At 38.4% G+C, this 18541-nt stretch overlaps 1 protein-coding gene across 1 annotated transcript; it reads left to right on the top strand.

Moving 5' to 3' along the window:
* Positions 1–1484: 1484 nt before the first annotated feature.
* Positions 1485–17965, top strand: LOC139937534 (uncharacterized). The gene is made up of 6 exons (XM_071932730.1): positions 1485–2645; positions 6799–6897; positions 8249–8364; positions 8585–8903; positions 10686–10744; positions 11472–17965. Exons 1-6 carry the CDS (start codon positions 2503–2505, stop codon positions 12776–12778), a joined length of 2043 nt encoding a protein of 680 aa, XP_071788831.1. The 5' UTR covers positions 1485–2502; the 3' UTR covers positions 12779–17965.
* The last annotated feature ends 576 nt before the right edge of the window (positions 17966–18541 follow it).

Here is an 18541-nt window from a genome sequence, read left to right as displayed (position 1 = left end):
GGACCGTGGAGTCCGATGGCATACCCGTTCTGCTTAGTTTGGTAAGCAGAAGGTTGGGATCCCTGACCCGTGGTGTTGCGTTTTGATATACTCCAGTCTCTCTCCGGAAGTGCTATGCCGTTTGCTGTATTTCCTGACTATTAAAATATCCTGACTAGAACTGAAATAATGTTTGAGTCACATCAGTCCCTCGACGTTCGACCCAGGGCTTGCTAATGTCCATTGCTTACAAAAACATGCTCAATCAGTTGGTTAATTAACACAAGCATCGCGGTCAATAACTCAAAATCCCATATACATAATGTTCTTCAATTTTCAGCTGTAGCCTGTAGGCAAACTACACTTTGGTTTGTTGAGCTGTTCAATTGTTTTTCTCTTAATACAATAATGCACAATAAAACAACACTTTGAACATTTCATTTCAAAACGTTTTAGCGTTCGGGATACCGCCGAAAACCCCTAATATCATGCAGAAAGAAAACACACATAACCTGAGACAGGCGTTACTGTTATCATCCCACAAAAGCCAAACTTACGAACTGACACTCGGAAATATTGATCAGACAACATTGGAGATGTATTATGAGTATTGACAGGTGGCTGACTTTGCCTTTTCGTGCAGCTTCCTTGACACACGGAGAAAAGGGATAGTCTCCTATGAGCTTGACCATGACTTGACCATCACTCAATCTTGCTTATCGATAATGAACAATAAACTTGCCAACAATAGGGTTCAAGCAAAAGCAAAATCCGTATGATGCGCTCAACGTACCACGATGGTTTAGGGTAACACTTTAGCTTCATGTTTAGCTTTGATTTTGTTTAACTTTTATCTCGCTTGTCTTCTTATTCTGGCTTATGAATAGTTCCGATAACGGTATACTCTCTTGCAGTTTTAGATCTAGTCGATTGAACTGGGGACCATAGCAGATGAATTTGAACATATAGTTTCTACGATTACAGCGAATTCCAGTCTAAATTGTTAGGAGAGTGATACACACATTCAGTTAGAGAAAATATTAATAAGTATTGACTATTTATGTGCTAGTAAGTTGCTGCTCCGATGGGGTGGTTTTTGAAAAGTTTGTTTGTGAAAGCATATACTGCATCCTTGCTCGAAGGTCTAAGCTTCGATGAAGGAAAATTATTGTCGTCCATGGTACATTAAGTTGAGACATTTGAAACAATCTGCTAAGAAGACATGACTGAAGATTGCGGCCCTAGAGACCCTATGACTAAATATTGTTCTCCCGCCCACCCCTCCGTGACCTCCGAATATTATTCTACGTGGGATGACAACGTGTGTCATACTGCCCTAAATGTCGCGTTATCCTCACGCTAGACTGGCAACAAGTCCCCGTGCGCGATAAAACACTGCTAATCCTTGTGCCACCTGTTGCATGGGGATTGTAGGTCTCTAGTCTCACCCACGCCAATGCTGCAATGTCCGGTGTGCCTTTTTAGTGGGTTGCCCTTCAATATTCCGCATGTGTAATCTTAAAGGTCAACGTGCCGTTACTCGCAACGCACGATCCCACCCTAGCTCTATGCTATGCTTGGTCCCACGCATCTACACTTCTAAGAGTTCTTTAACTCGTACATAAACCACAAGTTGTGAAAACGTGTAAGCTTCAACTTCGAGACAAGAACGGACCGTTTCTATCCCAGGGAGTTTCAGTCAACAATAGGCATTAACTCGACCGACTTTGTTGTGTGAATTCTGTCACACACGGGTCAATGCATTGCACGTCAAGCATTTGGGGGTTGGAAATCGATTGAATAGCAGCAGAACAGCGTACAACAACCCGGGAAAATAGACCCTGTTGCCTTCATAATCTGCGAGGACTTTGCGGTTTCGTGGGTGAAGTAAAAAGAGCTGATACACCAGTCACCTAAATAACTCAGGAGTACCATACCACGGTGAGCTTCGCGAGGACAACACAGGCTTTCCCACTGCTGGGAGCAATACAGCGTATGATTTCGTCTGACAGTTTTAGGGGGGACAGTGCACTCTTGTTTAGCTCTCGACACTTCGTGGTTGCATAAACTGCAACCCTGACTCAGACGTCGTCATCATGTCTGTTTCTTGGACTCGGAGTTCCTTGGAACACTCCCTTTTCTTTCGTAACTAGGAAAGGGGAACTTTGCATTGAGGGGCTTTTCTCTCTCTTGTTTTTTAAGTGATTGTCAATGTTACACTCTGAAGTGGGTCACATGACAAACATCGTCTCAACGGCTGTTTGGATACGGTAAACTGGACTTTGCTTTTTTCCCACGGGCGGATTTTTCTAAACTTGCGTGAGGTCATAAAAAAACGGTGTACCTCTTTTGCTTCAGATTGTGTACACAGCGTTCGTGGGGCGCTCTAATTCTTCAACACATTAGTTTCTTTGTGGATAAGGATTGGGCCGTTTTTTAGGGACTTTAAAGAATCAAGGACTCGGTGTCCTTATATCATTTACTCCTCTGGCTGGGACACTGTTGGTGGGGGAAGATCGCAACATGGATAGGACGTGTAGGGTGAAGCAGTTCGGCATACATGGAGTTTACTTGGTAACTGTGTTGATACTGCTGGTCATGGTGTTGGACAGTGTTTCTGCTCAGACTGCTGGTGGTGTTGATGGTCTATGCCCCAACACTGTAAAGTAAGTTATCAACATTTCATGCTGTGAATGTTATATCATTTGAGTTTTGTTTCACTATTGATAATTACTCAAACTAATGTTTAGCATAAAAACTTACTTGGTAACAAGCAATGGAAAGCTGTTGGTTTCGAGACACCAGAATTAGATTTTGAGGTCCTGAAATCAAGCATCTGAAAGCACACAACTTCGTGTAACAAGGGTGTTTTTTCTTCCATTATGATCTTGAAAATTCGACTACCAATTGAGTTCAAATTTCCACAGGTTTGTTATTTTATGCATATGTTGAGATACACCAAGTGAGAAGACTGGTCAGTCCAGTGTCTTTAGTGCAGTGCGGTTAGTATGCCTGTACTCCTGGCCATACATTTGAAGAGTAGATGGTACCCGAAAGAAGAAGAAGTGTTTGTGTATTCAATGATAATACTTTTCTTCCATGATAAATCCGATTGCAATAAATAATCGTAACCCAATTGATCCTCCCCTAAGTGAGTCATTTCTCAATAATCCTCCAATGGATCAAGGGTTACGATTATACTTCAATCGGTATCATGGAGGTAGAAATATAGGTATTATCATGAAGGAAGGAGTTCCCTCCTCCGTGTTGTTATCATGGCGGACAGTCAAGGTCTATGCATATAGCAAGGACGAGTGGTGTAGAAAACCATGGAGGACGACAAAATATGTCCTTCCGCCATAGGAAGACCATTGGGTTGTTGGGTTGTTACTGTTATCGGCACTGCGCCTTTGGTAATTGTCAAATGTCAGTATTCTGACTTGGTGTATCCCAACATATGCAGAGATCAACAAGTCAGTGAAAATGTTGACTCAATTGGTCATTGAAGTTGCAGGAGAATAAATAAATAACCCAAAACACACTTGTGTGCTTTCAGATGCCTAACAAAGTCTTCTGTGGCCTGAAGTATTTTAATAATAGAGTGAGAAATTACCTCTTTCTAAAAAAAACTACGTTACTTCAGAGAGAGCCATTTCTCACAATGTTTTATACTTTTTATCAAAAGCTCTACATTGCCCGTTACCAAGTAAGTTTGTATGCTAACCTTGGAGTAAATACCAATAATAGTGTCCAGCACCTTAAACACTAGCCCTGTGTGTGTACATTATGTAATAGTAAGGTACAGATTGATACGAAGGCCTTGTCACTCGGGTACACACGACTTCCGTATACATTTTGGTAGAACTCATTCTATAGTATTTACACTGTTCCCAATTCAGTAGAAATTGACATATGAATCATTGATGCCTACCTAGAGATTGCCCAGAACTGGTTGTCTATAAATTGCCCCCTGTATGGCATGACCCTATAAGGAAACCACCATATAGTTCCATGGACCACAGCCCTGTTTTAGAACTGAGGGCACTGCCAAGTGCCAACGTTGAGTGTAATCCCTACACTCCTACGCACTTCAACTGAGAGCAAATTGTGTATTATTATTATCCCAAAAGCCAACTGACCTTCAAATTCACTTCCCCCTCACCCCTACCCACACACCCCACTTACCCCACCCCTGCTCCAAATGAACTTTAAGAGTATCACCTTTCATGTTTAAAACCATTCATTTGTGCATTTTTAGATCTCATATTTCGGGGAGGGGATTCTAAGCGGGGTTTGGGGGGGTCTCGAGTCCATTACCCAGCTGGTTGCGCCATTACTGGGGTGAAGGAAGGACACTGAACTCTCAGAATTAAAGACAGTGGACACTATTGGTAATTACTCAAATAATTTTTAGCATAAAACCTTTCTTGGTGGCGAGTAATGGGGAGAGGTTGATGGTATAAAACATTGTGAGAAACGGCTCCTTCTGAAGTGCCATAGTTTTTGAGAAAGAAGTCATTTTCCACGAATTTGATTTCGAGACCTCAGATTTAGAACTTGAGGTCTCGAAATCAACCATCTGAACGCACACAACTTCGTGTGACAAGGGTGTTTTTTTCTTTCATTATTATCTCGAAACTTCGATGACCGATTGAGCTCAAATTTTCACAGGTTAGTTATTTTATGCATATGATGAGATACACCAACTGTGAATACTAGTCTTTGACAATTACCAATAGTGTACACTGCCTTTAACAGGAATGAAAGGTACTACGCAATAATATGTAACTCTGTGTCCTTGCTCTATGATTCGAAATATAATGTGATAATGCAACAAGTGCACAAACATATTGTGGAGGTCTGACAAGACTTATATATAATGGTTCGAAATTGAAAAGGAGGCCTACGCTAGTACCCTGTCCCACCCCCACCCCCAAAAAAAAATATTTAAAAAAAATCGACAACAAAAAACAGTGCAGTAAACTACTGCTACTGCTGCACTGTTCCACTCTTTATTACCACTTTCTTAAATTTGACTTACAAAGTAAATAAAACATACTGCATAGATTTTTTGACAGTCGGGTAACAAATTCCTTCACGTCATCTATGTTTTCAATAAACACACAATGCGTCACAGTCGGTGGACCCATTTTATTGAAAAAGCTGTTTTCATTCTTGTAAGTTCATACTTCATTGGGGCAATTTCCATTGTTGCATGTCATCGACTTCGTCGGTTTTTTTGGCATTTGCAAGATGATGCAGGCACAGATAAGCACTGGGGCCAATTTCATAGAGCTGCTTAAGCAACAAATTTGCTTAAGCACGAAAATAGCTCGCTTATTTTACACATTTTACTGGCAAAAAATTATTCATGCTATATACACCTGTACATTACTTGTGACTGGTATTTAGCTGTTGTTTACTTAGCATAACAATTGAGTGGAGTCTTGGCCGGTAATCTGATTTTACTAAGCAATGATTTGTTTGCGTAAGCTAAATTTTGTGCTTAAGCATCTCTATGAAATTGGGCCCTGGTGTGTGTTTTGATAACCCTTTTGTGTAGGGGTTGTGGTTCTTTGTATACAAATATTTATTTTTGTATGCATGTATGTTTTGCAAAACATTTTTCTTTGCAAGTATGTTTTGCAAGTGACTAGTTTTTGCAAATCCTCTTTTCGTAATATTGGATATTTTTGTAATCCTTGTTTTTGGAAGTTTAAAACAAACCTGTTTGTATTTGGTTTCTTCCCTGTTTTACCCCTTTTCTGCAAGTATATAGTCACTTTGCAAATATGTTTACAAACCTGACCTGACAGGTACATGTACATGTTTTGCAAACCTTGATTTTCACTCTCATTATTTGTAACTGGTAAGGCTTGTTTTTGAATTAATGTTTCCATCGGGACTAGTACATGTGTATGGTAATATTGTGACTTTGTACATGTCATTATGTTTACTGCAACACTTGTTGAAGACGATGTGACATCACATATTTTGCGTCGCATTACTTACGTTACGTCCCAAAGCTAATTTGCAACTCTAGCGCCGCCCCTCAACCCCCCCCCCCCCCCCTCCAACCACGGTGAACAATTATAACCAATGAACTCTTGTCAAACTTACTTGTTTTCTCATAAATATCTCTGTGTTCCTTACTTTTTTAAGATGGCTTCGAGGTTTCACCAGGCTGCGCCTACAATATTTTTATTCAGGCTACTGTTTCACTTTTTTCCATAAAAAAAATGTTTTATTTATGGTAATTAATTGTCTCTCATAAACCAATTGTTTGTGTCTCATTTTTGTAAGTGTGTTATTTTGTCTTCTTTTGAATTTGTGTAATCTCTGTTTATTGTCCTGTATTTCTACCCTAGGTCGCCTGGGGATTTTTTTTTTCTTTTTTAAGAATAAACTATTAAAGCCATTATACACTTTCGGTAAACAGTATTGTTCAAGTCCCACACTTCGTGTATCACAACTTATATATAAAATAACAAACCTGTGAAAATTTAGGCTCAATCGGTCATCGGAGTCGGGAGAAAAAAACGGGAAAACCAACTCTTGTTTCCGCACGTTTCGCCGTGTCATGACATGTGTTTAAAATAAATCCGTAATTCTCGCTATCGAGAATTGATATTGTTTTAATGTTTTCTCGAAAAGTAAAGCATTTCATGGAATAATATTTCAAGAGAAGTCTTTAACCATTACATTTTGTAAACCCTGTAAGTTATTTGTAAATTTGTGAATTTTTTTTTTCCTTTTCTGTACCGAAAGTGTATAATGGCTTTAAAGAATGAATGAATGTATTATGTTTTTCTCTTACAGTACAACAGTGAAGTACATAACGACAGATAAAATATCGAGATCTCACATGACCACCACTAAGTGTGGACTATTTAATTTGTTTAGATGCACAGTGTATCGGTAAGCATTAATTAAGCAATCGCTCTGGTTTGGGCGCAAATTATCATATTTTAAAATTTTAAATTGCCCTTACGCTGTCAGTAGAACTGGCCTGTCCGGCCTGGCCGAACGTTTAAGATCACCGAACTCATGCTCTGGTGCTTCTGATCAGCAGGGTGCGGGTCCAAGTCCCGTTCTTGACACTTGTGCCCTTAAGCAATACACTTAACATTGCTTCATCCTTCGAATGGGACATAAAACCGTAGGTTCTGTGTGTTGTATAATGCACGTTTAAAAAAAGTACGTATACTTATTGCCTGACAGTGCATCTACCCTCAATCATTTAGGCCTAAGGACTCCACTCAAAAGGATTTAAGTATTAAAATAAAGTGTTTGTGTTTATCATAATATGTGAGGGCAAAACCAAATTATTATCCTGTGTCCCCGATTAAATTTTAACATTAATTAAAATGTAAAAAGGAAGTCAATATTCAACATAAATTCTTTGCAAACTTAAGAGTAGAACCTTTCAATGGTTTTACATTAAAGGTGTTGTCTCATCATGGTGAAAGCATGCAGTACGTGCGCCCTCCCCCGTCTCGCGCATTTTCGAACAGTTTTGGGACCATTTTGGAGATACGTACATTGCGTTCATGAAGGAAACAAACTCGCGCATTTTAACGGGTCCTAGTTCAAATTTGCTGAGACTTGCACACAACATTAACATGTACAGTCACGGGTCTACCTTGCATGACGACACAGCCCCTTAAACGATAATTTTTATGGCATATTTTTTTCCAATCAATTGTTTACTTTTGTTTCCTTTCTAAACATTTATTTTGTTTTCTTTCTGTATTTGGTTTTCATAGAGCCTTTCCTTTTCCTTATTCGAATTGACAATGTTCATTATTATGTTATAGTTGTTTTTGAAGTTGCATTTGTTTTTTATTTTCATTATTTATTTCTTCTTTACCCTGAGGAAACCTCTCAGTGAAACACTGTTTTTCAGAGGTGCACAGCAACTACACACACATTAAAATTAAAAAATAGTTTTAATATAAAAAATATGTCTTTAATAAATATTTTATACTGTGTGTATGTAGTTTTTGAAGTGCTATGAACGCGTTGTAGACCTAGTACATGTATATTATAAGTTAAGTGGATTTTAAGCTTTGAATTAAGTAAAATGTGCATTATTGTTTGTCTTACTTAATTTGTACATAATTAGGACAACGTGAAGCGCATTAAGCGCGTTGTAGGCCTATGTGGATTTGGCGCCCTATATTGGTTAAATATTAATAACTTGGAACTTGCCTGTAAGGGTATGTACCTTTGCTATGTTTTATAATAAATAATCACTCTTTGTTTTTAGTACCGTGTACAGCATCGAGCCAAGGACAGCAACTCGTGAAATCTACAACATAGTATATGTTTGCTGTGATGGTTGGGAAACTCAAGAAGATGGTTCATGTAGTCGAATAACTACAGGTTAGTTCCATTGTAATGTTGTTTCTAAGGCCTACGTCATTTTGACTTGTTAAGTCTTCATAATACTACACCACAGTTGTATTTTATGAATTGCTAAATATTTAAAATTGAAGTTTGTTTACCCATAACCTCACCCTAACCCTTCCCCTAACCAATAACACTAAAAAACACTGACCCTAACCCTGTACATCAAAATAGTATCTCATAATATCCCGTACAGAAAGGGCAAGCACCGAACCAGCTTTGACCATTGAAAGCACCCTCGATTCAAGCACGACCACGCCCACATACCCCGTCGATGTGCTTTCACCGGAGTCATCATCGTCGTCGATGGTATCTCCTTCATCAACGGTTACGTCGAGCGGAAGTCCACCCGCAGAGATGTTTCTACCCGAAGACGTCTCCTCAGACGAGAAGCCATCTTTCTTTGGAGATAAAAGGATGCTCGGGGGAATAGGAGGTGTGGTAGGCGCTCTGATCATCTTGGTTACATTGATGCTATTGTTAATAACAAGGAGGAGGCGTCGTTCCAGAGAGAAGTAAGCATGCGTCAGTTGCATTATTCATTTCATTCATTCAAACTGATATTTATTTCCATACTTCATGACAACAGAGAACAAACAACGTTTGTTTTTTTAAGGAATAACAAATAAGAAGAAAAAATAGAATACGGAGGCATCATCTGGAAGCCGAGGCTTAAGTAGGGATGCCTGGGAACAGACAATAAACGGGGAAAAGAACGAACGGACAGACAATAAACGGGGACAAGAACGAACGGATAGACAACTAAAACAAAGAGTATAAATATAAACGAGCGTTTGGTGACAACTGAGCAAAAGTAAAATGAGAGTGAGAAGCCAAAGTTAACTGTCAAATACTTCGTCGCAATTAGAAGGGGAACCCGACTGTCACGCAAAAAAACTTGCATTCGCATTCACATTCGCATGCAATGAACCTGGCTTAATCCTACTCTTGATGATAAGAAATCGAAAATATGCAAAAAAAGATAGTAAATGGCCTGGTGGTTTTTTTTTTAGCAGAGTCTTTCTCGAGGGTATAGAGGAAGACTGCTAGGGTCGAAACGTCTGCACTTTAACTATTTGTTTTCATTCATACCATGTGTCCGTTTGGTTGGTAAGCAGTTTGCAACAGATAATTTTATTTTTAGGAAGATATATAGAATTGGAACTATTTAGAGGAGTTGTGCCCTTTGATGATTCAAGAATAGAATTTGGCACAGTGTCAGGGTATCATGAGATATATTTACCATGTTAAAGGGCCATCGCAGATTTGTCTTTTTGAAGAAATGTATGTAGTGGGTTTAAGGTATCACCACACCTTGTTGTCTTCGAACGATTCATATATACTATTATTACCTATGACACTTCCCCAAACTCACCAGAAATGTGTGTAATAGTCACCTGATACCAGAAAAACACTGCCAGCAGCTAGGCCTGGGTGTGGCAAATCTGGCGGCTTGATACAAGCCGGTCGATCGTAGTAATTCAACCCATGAATTGCCGATGAACACAGCAGCTGGAATAACTTGGAATTGTCTTACTAAAAATAGGCCTTCACATAATACTGTAAAATGCATTTATTCTTTGCTTGTCTTCGTGAGTTTCAAGTTGAGTCTGAATAGACCTTTATCATGGTGCAGCCATCTTGAATTTTTTCCATTGATATATCAAAGTAACCAAACCGAGGCAGGAAGAACAACATAGTCTGGTTCCTATTTGCATAATGACTATTTGCATTGATTATTGTTGTTCGATACAAGGAACATGACCAAGATGGAGACAGCATGATAAAGGTATATTGGCAGTTACGGCTAAGGCTGGATCAGTGCGTTGAAGTCCTTGGCTTTTTCTTAAAAGCCGTAGCCGACAATAGATTTTAGTTAGATTTTAATAATACATGCATCTGGTTACACTTACCACTTACATTTGAATCCTTCAAACTATAAAGAGACAGTTTTTATGTCAAATGGTTCGAGGTAAGCTTTTGCATTATAGCAACTTCCAAGAAGCAAACCCTGGTAACCATTGTGCCATACACTCTCATTAAGAATTTTGTATGGGTGTTCACCGTCACTTGCATAACTTTGCAAAACCTTGCCCCTAATCATGTGACATAGCAAATGTCTCGATAGTCTGAGAAATTCAAATTTGTGTGGTAACTTGTGCTTTCAACCAAAACAATATTTCAAACCATTTATTGGCTTTTTCGGATTCAGCCTCGTTGTCTCGTGTCTTCTTATTTTTAGAAACTTAACATAGATTTAAACAATTATTTACCTGAATATTGTGTTTTTATTACAGACGGAATGCAGAGCCTGGGGTTCTATTTGAGTTATTGACATCCAACTCACCACCGCAAGGTATGGAATTCGCCCGCAATTTTGCAATTATGTTTTTTAATATAAAATGCCAAAGGGTTCAATTCTCTTCATGGAAACTTAATATTGAATAGTTAAACAGGAATGCGGAAATGACAACATTTATTGAAATTTATAAGAAGATAAACAGTTTACAAAAAGAAAGTAAGTATTCATACAGTGTTCCCGTTATAAACCAAGTGCTTGTGTCTTGTTTCCATGTTTCATGTATTAAGTTGCTGATGTTTGTCGTATGTTCTTATTTAGCATTTGAACATCGTTGTTTATTTTGAGTCTGAACGTTTACTGATTATGAAATTCCAGAATCTTGTCTTCCCTGTGAAATATTTCCCAATGAAATGAATTCATGAACGAGAAACCTGTAGCCTTACCTGAAAACATTTTCAAATGCACTAGCTGATAACATCCACTTGCACTTTATTAGTGGTTTATATTGGTTGTTACCAAGTTACGGACAGTATGTGTACATGCTGAAAACTGTGCCTGTTTTTTCACTATTATCGTCTGCATGCTCACACAATGAATTTGGGCAACCTTTTTATATTGTAAATGTATACGGTTGATCACCCAAAAAATGAACACTGCGTGCGACTATTTTTCCATCTCGTGTACTCGTCGTGTATATTTCCTTTTACCCAACCCTATTAGTGTTTTGAATTATTATAATTCATAAAAAAATAAGTTAAATTCTATCCAATTATGCCACCAGCCCCAACTCCGGACATCTACACAGAAATACCTGACCATCAGAACAACATCAGCTCAACCGGACAGGAAACAGTCACAGATCAAGGTCAGAGCGATTATGACATTGCCTTCGTACACAACCAACGGCCGTCGGGTCGTATCAACACGTATCAAGACGTCAAAGACCTCGTTGCAAGTTGCAACGGAATAAATGAACAGACGAAAACAGCCGTTGGGAATAAAGGAGGAGCGAGCGCCAAAATGGAGTCCCCAGCTGCTGCCAAGACAATGGAGTCGAGTGTATGTCTTGGGCAGAATGGTCAGGTCTACACCGAGTTAGATCAGAATGGACTCGACAGGGCAGAGCAGGCCCCGTACCAAAACTTGACGGTGCTGGACACTGTAATTAAAGCACCCACTTCCTACGGCAATGGGCGTAGTTCCCCTGCTATACCCTACAACAAACTTGATCGAACAAATCGTGTCGTGCCCACAGACCCAGACGACGAGGCCTACAACACTGTAATCATAGGTCCGACCGGAAGTAGTGAGGACGCCCCTTACGACAAACTGGAACGACAGAGAAGTGCCCCGCACCACGGGTCCGAGGACAACCTTGCCGTGTCGATACCAGCCGGGTACGCTGCCCTAGGAGTCAACGGTAGCAACCTTGCCTACGATAAGCTGGAGAGACACGAAGCTCAAGGTTTCGAGCCGGACAGACACGTCGGTAAGACGACCGGACCGAATACGTACGATGCGATCAACCCCACAAGTCCGGACAAGAAGACCTACGACAAGCTTCAACGGCAGCATTCGACACGAGGACTGAACGATTCTCCCGCCAAAACTAAATCTTCTGATGAGCTACCCAAGAGCGACAACGAATACGATACGGTAGAAATTGGACAACCCATTCCAGCAGGAGGGGAGATCTACCAAAATCTACCCAAGAAACCTAAAGTAAAGGGTCAAACAACCTCACCTGACTTAAAGATAAAGGCTAGCCCTGTCGTTCGTCCCTTATACGACATAGTTCCGGGATCATCATCGCGCAAACTCAGTGCTCCCGTTTACGACTTAGTGCCGACTTCCCCTCGCGAAAATGGTATAGCCCCTTTGTACGACATACCTCCCGCCCTCAGTCAGCAAATCTCACACAAGGAAAGCGTTGAGGGCCCCGCCTCTCCCTCTGTCAATCAGGCTGGAACCAGGCCCGTTTATGATACACCTCCTTTGAGGCTGGACAGCACGAGCTCTCTGCAGTTTGAGGAAACATGTCCTGTGTATGAAAATACGCCTACATCTCGTAAACAGTCTGTCTTCTAGTTGAATCTGCACAAAGAAACAACAAATTGAGGTAACCAGACTTTCACAGATCGGGGATTTTGTCTCCTAGTTGAGATCAAGAAGACGAGTGACCCCGATCGGGGCCCAGTTTATTGAAGTTTGTCAATAGTTAAGTGGCCTTAAATTGTTTGAGTCTAGCCGTGGCCTAATATTTCCATTTATACTGTAGTTAGTGTGATTACCGCGTCCATACCCAGATTGGGATTTTATCTCCCACTTGACATCAAGAAGACAAGTGACCCCTAACGGGTGCCTTTAACTATTTGAGTCAAGGCTTGGCCTAATCTCCTATATTATAGCCTTTGTGTGATAACAGTGTCCATCTCCCAGTTGGGATCAAGGTGACCAGTGACTCCGATCAGGGCCCTGTTTAATTGAAAATTGGCTGCAGTTTGTCAATAGTGAACAAGGTGCTTGTAACACTTCAAGTCTAGGCCTGGCCTAACGTCTCTTTTTGTGGCCCTTGTAGGATAACAAGGTCTACTCAGATTGGGGACTTCATCCCCAATTGAGATCAATATGACCTGTGCCCCCGATCGAGGCCCAATTTCATGGAGCTGAAATTATTTGCCTTTTGAACATTTTATTCGGATTGATGGTAACCTCATTCTGATCAGATTTTGTTGTGCTTAGCTAGCTGCTGATGGGGTTAAGCAGCTCTTTAAAATTGGGCTCTGGAGATTTACATGAGTCTTTGTTAAGTGAAGGTGTCTTTTATTGTTCGAGTCTAGGGCTGGCCTAAGTCTCTTATTATAGCCTTAGTTTAGGGACCTCTGTGGCTATAATATACCTGTATATAGCCGTGTACATTAACATACTTATTTTTAATACTTGTACAGCTCGCATAATGTGACTTTTTGAGCCAAAAATTAACTCCGCAATGCTAAAGAGATATAACGTATTGAACCACCTTCTTTGTTAATTGGAGCCTTTAAATGGTCAGAATCTCCCACCGAAAGATTTCTAACAATTAAACTGCAAAAAAAAATACGGCTAAGAAAAACACCCTAAGGTGTTAAAATAACACTGATTTCGGCAAAATCAATTAAATTTGTTTTATTTAATGATGTTAATTAGATTTTTTTTTCTTCATATGAGACAACACACATGTTGTCAATTTTAACACCCCATACAGGCGGTTCTATATGTATGTTAAAACGTTGTAATGTCTGATATTCAATATTTACAGACATGGACAGCTTTGGTAATATTGTCCAAAGCAGTCTTCTCACTTTGTGTATCTCAACATTATGCACAAAATAACAAACCTGTGTCGTCGAAGTTGCGAGACAATAATGGAAGAAAAATATCCTTGTCACACGAAGTTGTGTGCTTTCAGATGCTTGATTTTGGGATATCAAAACTAATTCTGAGGTATATAAATCAAATTCGTGGAAAATTACTTCTTTCTCGAAAACTATGTTACTTCAGAGGGAGCCGTTTCTAACAAAGTTTTATACTATCAACAGCTCTCCATTGCTCGTTGCCAAGTAAGTTTTTATGTTTACAATTATTTTGAGTAATGACCAATAATGCAGGCCTCAAAAAGCTGTCATGCTGCTCTTTAATTGTGTGAGCTGCTGCTTCCTTTTTATTGTTATCGGTTCCCTTTAGTTTGTTGACTGGTATTGGATTTTGTGTTATGTAAATGTTGGTCCTGTTTTGGGAGTTTACATGCAATGCTACGATCTTAAACCCTTTGTCATTGAACCAGAAAACCCAGAGCTTTTCTTTTTCAATTCAACCAAAACTCACTTCACAAAGAAAAAGAAAATACGCTATAGGCACTAAAGAAGTTTGTCCATTATATAAATTGCTACAATGTTCATTGACAGTGATAAATGTACGTTGATATCGTGTGGTAACCCGTATCTGTATTATCCACATTTTGGGTTCAAAATGTTATCAGTTCCAACAAATAGATTATATAACATATTAATATACTCCATTGAGATAATACATATCTTCCCGGTAGCGAATAAACACTATTAGCGTAAATAAACCGCAGTTTTGCCGCAGTATACATCTATAGGCCCTACTCGAAATATATTGGACAGTTAATTTACACGATTACTTCATAGGATTTGTTTGTTTTGAAGGGGGGGAAACATCAAAGTTCTTATCTGAAAGCTTACAATTTGTTCTGTGAAATATTTCCCTCAATCATAAATAGAGTCTTATTTGAGGAAGCGGCATTTGAAAAACCCCAAAACACAAATGAAAAACATGCAAGGAGATGAATTTGGTTGTGACATTCGTATTGCCTTCCTCTGCTATCTGCTATAAAACTAGGCCTTGATAACTGAACCTTCATATTTCTATTTGTAGTGATGTGTAAATTCTAAAACATGCGATATCCTGGAAGTGTAAGCGGGCTTCATTTCCACACGAAGTGGAAATAGTCATATTAATAATAATAACAAAACTTATAACGCGCACATTATAAACTCATGAGTTTGTGAGTTGAGATTTAGTTCAGGAATTAGATGTATGGTGTGCAGTGTGTAACACATTAACTTATAGAAGTGTTGGGATCTTTGCATTTTCATAAAATTTACACATCATGTACCGGCCTAGTACTTCGTCGTTAGAACATTGTTTTCTCTTAGACAATAAAACAAAAAATTGTACTTTAATGTGTTAATCCTTTTTGTGGTAGGGCACACTGGACACCTTTGGTAATTGTCAAGACCTTTCTTCTCACTTGGTGTATCTCAACATATATGCACACCAAAAAGAACTTGTGATAATTTGAGCTCAATTGGTGGTCGAAGTAGCGAGATATTAAAGTGGAATAAAAAATACCCTCGTCACATGAAGTTGTGTGCTTTCAGATGCTTGAGGTCTCGAAATCAACTTCAAATATTTTAGTGGAAAATTACTTCTTTTTCGAAAACTACTTTACTGGGAGCCGTTTCTCACAATGTTTTATACTATCAACAGCTCTCCGTTGCTTGTTACCAAGTAAGTTTTATGCTGACAATTATTTTGAGTTAAAACCAATAGTGTCCGGTGCCTTTAACATTTCTACCATATTTTCTGAATCAAAGGACTGTGCAAAGTTCAATGTTTTTAAATTAATTCAACTCGCATATTTATTCACAGTGCTGTATATACATAAAGTTTGACCTTGCATATCGGGGATATTTTGTTAGGGTTATGTACGTTTGAGTGGGATGACTCTGATCGCTTGGTTGCCCCTCCCGGAAGCTCCTTATCCCCTGGGGTCGAATATGGCTCTGCAATCCCCCTCACCCATCCGGTTGCCGTGGTATCTTCATACGTACAGGATTATGACTACATGGACACTTTAAAGAGCAATACAGGTTTATCAAAAAGAAAAACGAAGAGTTTTTTTTAAAGCTGTACTCTATGCTTAACACGTTGCTTACGATATTCAAGAAAACTAATAATTCCAAAATATAATACATTATCATTTTTAAGTAGGCCTACGTTATGGTTTTCGCGCCTTTATTGATTTACTTATGCACAGCCATGTTAAAAAGGGTATGCACATACAGTTTAAAGGCAGGCTTTACTTTCGGTCATTTTCGAAGATGAGTAGCCCCACTTGGTGTATGCAAACATGCATAAAATAATATGGGCTCAATTGGACATAGAGACGTTGCATTAACAAAAATAAAAGATAAAGAAGTGTATGCATTCAGATGCCTGAGAAAGGTTTGTTTCTCAGATTAAAATATTGGGATGAAAATTACCTCTTTCTCTTATAAACAAATTTTTGTATAACAATGTTTTATAATATTAGCAGCTCTTTAGTTCACTTCGCCGAAGTAATTACCACAAGCAGTCCTGCACCCTGCCTTTAACCCCTATGCTACATTTACAGTCCCTTTAATAAAGTTAGCTCTGAGTGGTTTTTATAAGGCAATACTGTACCATGCAATGCTATAGATAAACCCCTGGTAGACTTGGCAACGTGATGAATTTTAGTGACTAAAACACTTGCACAAAGGTTTTGCGTCTTCCTGATCGCTACTGGTAAAGTTAACAAATATTAAATTAGCAGGATTAGCATGTATTGAATAATTGCTTTTCGCAAAATGAATTTTACACTAGTCGCAGCTAAACTATTTTGAAAAACATAGATATTGATTTTTCTTATCAAATTTTAACAAGATGCGCTTGTAAAGGTTAACATTTTGTCACAGAAAGAGAGTCACTCTTCAAATTAGGTGGTGTATGATATCTTTTTAGACTTAACAATAATAATAACTAAAAGTAAAAATCATATTTACAGAGCGTGGCAAATTCAAAGATTTGCCGAGGAAATAAGCAGTATTATTAATTTGTTTTTATTTCAAATTGTTTATCAAATTTTATTTAGCTATTCCACCAAAATACTGAGCTACCACAAGAGTTTTAAAAATCCCACCTTAACTTGTATATATGAAGAAAACAGTTTGGCTCATTTTTTTATTCAAGGCAGTGGACACTATTGGTAGTTACTCAAAATAATTATTAGCATAAAACCTTACTTTGTTACGAGTTAGAGGTTGATTACCAATTAAGTTCAAATTTTCACAGATTTGTAATTTGTAATGCACATGTTGAGATACGCAAAGTGGGAAGACTGGTCTTTGACAATTACCAATAGTGTCCAGTGTCTTTAAGCAACAGGAGAATACATTGACATGTACATGTCAGATGTGTTTAAAAAACGGAGCCATTTCAATACCAAGGAAGTTTTCAGATTAATTTATTTTAACCCACTTAATTTCTTAACATTTGCAGGTATTTTAAGTAATTAACGTGTTGGATACACATTTTACAATATTAGTCGGAATAGATGATTTCGTGTTTGATTGGACAAAAAATAACTAACTTTTACAAGTCAATATTTTATTCATTTAACCTCCATGTAATATATTATTTTTGTACTGTAATTATCGCGTATAAATTGTAATTATTTGAATATAATGATGAATATGCATAATATGTAAATTTATGTCCGTCTATACATGTACATGTTACTTAATACACAAGTAGATGGATGCTGCTTTTTGGAAATAAAATAACAGGATTGCAAAAAGGTGTACTTGTTGCTTGATTGTGGTCACAGAAGAGGAACTTATTTATGCAAATAATTATATTCTACTTTTAAGTTGTCTCTCCAATCATATTCAATAACAATGAAATGCCTAAACCGAAACCAACGCGCTCTCTAATTACCCACGTAAAAATCACGAGAATGTAATACGGATCTTGTTATGTCATTAACTATTTTTGTATGACATTATCTGATGTGACTGTAAATAGTATACGTTGTCTGTTTGAACATATAAAAAGGTTTATTTGTACACATTAAAACTCATGAAACGTGTAATTTACTTGGCTTCAAATGGGGGCAACGGGGTAGTGGCACGGACATCACTTAGCACCCCTGCATATTATGATTACACAGCAGTGGCCACTGGTTGTACTTTGTTTTGGTTTAAAGGCACTGGACACTATTGGTAATTACTTAAAATAATTTTGAGCATAAAAACGTACTTGGTAACGAGTAATGGGTAGAGATTTTCGAGAAAGGAGTAATTTTCCACGAATTTGATTTCGAGACCTCAGATTTAGAACTTGAGGTCTCGAAATCAAGTATCAGAAAGCACAACTTCTTTCATTATTATCTCGCAACTTCGATGACCGATTGAGCTTTTCACGGGTTTGTTATTTTATGCATATGTTGAGATACAGCAAGTGAGAAGACTGGTCCTTGACAATTAC

This window comes from Asterias amurensis, chromosome 5 (genome assembly GCF_032118995.1).
Source record: "Asterias amurensis chromosome 5, ASM3211899v1".
In the NCBI taxonomy this organism is placed as follows: Eukaryota; Metazoa; Echinodermata; class Asteroidea; order Forcipulatida; family Asteriidae; genus Asterias; species Asterias amurensis.
This window is presented reverse-complemented; position numbering and strand designations above follow the sequence as displayed.